General features: G+C 48.6%; 1 protein-coding gene across 1 annotated transcript; it reads right to left on the bottom strand.

Annotated features, from left to right (window-relative positions):
* Window positions 1-389: 389 nt before the first annotated feature.
* F4813DRAFT_390338 (uncharacterized protein) lies at window positions 390-1,153 on the bottom strand (the record flags this gene model as incomplete). Its single annotated transcript, XM_049246999.1, has 3 exons — window positions 390-594; window positions 661-822; window positions 876-1,153. 3 exons carry the CDS (start codon window positions 1,151-1,153, stop codon window positions 390-392), a joined length of 645 nt encoding a protein of 214 aa, XP_049098596.1.
* Between the last annotated feature and the right edge of the window lie 2,317 nt (window positions 1,154-3,470).

The raw sequence follows: 3,470 nt of genomic DNA, 5'->3' as shown, positions 1-3,470 counted from the left end.
GAGAGCCTACTAACTGCCAGGCTATAACATACTATTCGTCACCAGCGAGAAATCCAGAACAGCAGTCGAATGAACGGGTAGGCTCTATTCGCGAATCATTGTGCTCGAACCAAGCTATGTTCCAATGACGAGCAACGCCTACGTACATGTTGCCAACGAGGTCAATCGCCTTCGGTTGACTGCCGAAATCAAATCGTTATTGCAAACGCCGTTTGTGATGCCAAATTCCGTTCAACCCATCCCCTAATCCAATGGTAGTCCTGATGCTGATGTAAGTCATGAAACGGTAGTGGTATATAAACTCTTTTTCAACACCGGATTCCCCGTCTTGGTATAAAAATCACAGTACAACTCGTCACCCCCAAATACGTAGCACTGTTAAAACACACTCAGAATTGAGGTCTCCCCGTATTAGCCGGGCAGACCCTCTCACTGAGAAGAACTACTAGAGTCCAGAAGCAACGAGCGGCCACCGAGCGAATCTGGTTAGTAAATGTATAGTATAATCCGGCAGGTCCGGTGAGTTCGAATCTCGGTGTCGGTAGCGATCCAAAGTCGCAAAAATCGGTATGGGTATCATAGGCGCCGCTGTCGCTACACGGCGGCCGTTGTTTGTCCAACCTCTCTCCTCTCCGTTGCAACCTCGTGGCGGCGGCCTACTTCCTGCCTCGGTTGGTAGACGTAATTTTGCTTGTGCTCATTAGATCGCCAATATATTTCTGCAGAAACTTGTTATGACTGTCAAGCTTGTCGTGCTCTTCTTTGACCGCCTCTATTCGATTGAAGATCATCAAGAGAGAATCCTGCAGCGCCCTCGCATGCCTGTAATCCGTCAGCCTCAACCCCCCAGTCTCGTCGGATCAAATTAGACTTACTTATGAAGCTCTTCCCGAGCCTCGCGTCCCATAACCTCGATATCCTCGCTCGTTCTCCGCGGGCTCATCGCCCTGACATCGTCCGGCTCAAGGTCTGGCTCTAGGGGGCCAACTTGAGAGGAATCTCGAGGAACTATAAGAGTGCCGCTGCTCTTACGGTTGGGCAAGCGCGGTCGAATGGGGACGGGACTGTGAATCCCCTGGGTTTCTACAGAAGAAGACGAGGAATCCGATCGCTCGGGGGGATTAGGTTTCGTAGTTGCGGGCTCACTATTCATCGTGAACGCGTTGTGTGTATAATCCTACTACTGGTCCAGACCGTCGGAGGGTTTGCGGAAATGAAGTATTGAGTTGGCGAAAGCGAACGACGTGATGCCCGCGGTATTATAATGGATTAAAGGTTGGTAGGATGCTGTGAAGGTTTACGCCCGTATCCTCCCGTCACCCAAGCTTCCGAGAGATCGCCACCATTCAGTACAGATAATAGGTACCGTGATGTCCGAACGGGTAGAATAAATGCGTAGGTTTGTCCGTGTGCGACGGGCCTGAGGCGCAGGTAACGAGAGAAAGGTGCGCAAGAGGCTGTCTTGGCTAATTCCTGCAAGAAGGATACATCGGCTCTTTTTCTATAATTTCTTCGTATGAGGGTGTGGGTTGTATAAGTCGGTCAGGCTACGGCAGTGGAAAAGAGAAAGGGTGGGCTTTGGGTAATAAGGGAGGAGAAGCAGGAAGAGTTCGAATGGACCTGGTCTTGCGAATCGGGGATGAGCGGGGGGGACCAATTCGACATAAGGTTGAAGTGATCGCCAGACTAAAGCTCAGGACTTGGACGGGGGTGCCGCAGGTGTTTTGGGGGGTGGCAGGGTGAGCGTGGTTGGGTTTTGCGCTGGCCGAGTATGAGAGAGTTTGTGTGGTCAGTCAGCTCGTGGGTCGTTTGTCGATCGGTACAAAATTGTTCAAAGGACGGCAGAAGGGACGTTTTTGTTTAGGTCTCTCTGATGCGACAGAGAATTACGGCACGGCACAGGGACTTGGAAAAGTGACATAGTCACAGTAAAGCTAGCACGGTATTATCCGAGTGGATACCTATCCACTTTGCTTGTTTGCCATGTACCTGCCTTACCAAGGCGTAACGTAAGTACATACCTAGGTACGTACACCTGCTTTTGTACCTGCTCTGCTTCGCTGCTGCTTCTGTCTCCGACATCTCCATACCTACATCCATACATCCATACATGTCCATGCCTTCCAAGGTTCTATGCCTACATGTATGTTCCATGTCTCGTACCTACGTACATATAGTGTATTGTACCTACATGGATGTATCTACATAATGCGTTCTTAATGCATACACATAATGCATCTACAGCCTCTTTTGACAGGAAAGGGACTATTAATATTGAGGACATCTATGTCATTGTAAGCAGCCGAATCTCGGCGGGAAGGGCCATTGAATTAAATTATAGGCAGATAATCACAAACAGGATGCGATTGCCTAGGCCTTAAGGTTCTTTGTTATTCTATCATATCCGTCCGGTGGATGCATTGGATACTTCGTACTCATTCTTTACATAATATTATTTCCAACATCATTACTAAGGCCCGCGTAATAAACCTCGATGGCGAGACGGCGAGACGGCGAGACTGACTCCTCCAGCTCGAAAATTCTGAAAGATTCTATTTATGCCATCTTACCTTTAAGAAGACCCAAACCTGAAACATGACAGCGGTAGTACCTAGTGTAGGAGGACAAGCCGTATCAGAGAAACATTGAATTATACTAATACATACATAGTGCCGAATTACATATGTACTGCTATCTAAAATAAAGGGTTCCTGTAGGGAGAGCCACTATTAAAGGGCACCCACATAAAGAATATCCTAGTCGCGCGGATCGTCGTCGGCTTGTGTGACTCCAACAGACCGCTCATGATTGGGGAGTCTTCGATAAGAAGTGGCCCTTGGAATGGGATTGCTACTGGATTCCTCTCGGACTTGGCTAGAGGCAAATCAGCCAATGACCGTGCTCAAATTCGTGGACCGGCAAGAGAAGTCGATGGAGCACAGCAATCTTAGACCGTTTCTAAGGGGTTCCTATGATGAGCAACTGATCTTAAAAGCCTGCTTCACGAATACGTTTTAAGTAAGTGATAAGCAAAAAGGCCCCGTTTAACGGCCCATTATGATGCTTACGAGATTTTCACAATCTGGCGGTCGGAACAGGACCCGAAATGCTTCTTCGTACCAATTATGCTCATTTGATAAAACTTCACCGCGGGTTGACCACATACCTCACGACGAACACGTCTCTCAGATCATTGCACCGAGACGAGAGAGTGAACTGTTCAAGAATTCCGCATGCACGTCCAAGAAAGAGGCATTTTAGATGAAGATAGCAACCCGAGTCGGAGGGCCGGCAGGGTATATGACTGGCCTATCATATCCCTTGGCGCAGATTAAAGTTGTTCTTCCGCTCTGCAGGGCGCCAATTTCAGAGGATATGAGAAGGACCCCTAAAAAGGTGACCTCCTTCGAGATGCAAGTTAGGCAAAGTATCCAAATGCCATCCGCCAAAACCCCATGAGGTGGCGGGAA

This window comes from Daldinia decipiens (assembly GCF_022478715.1).
Source record: "Daldinia decipiens strain CBS 113046 unplaced genomic scaffold F4813scaffold_21, whole genome shotgun sequence".
NCBI lineage: Eukaryota > Fungi > Ascomycota > Sordariomycetes > Xylariales > Hypoxylaceae > Daldinia > Daldinia decipiens.
The sequence above is the reverse complement of the archived record's forward strand: the minus strand, read 5'-3'. Positions and strand labels throughout refer to the sequence as shown.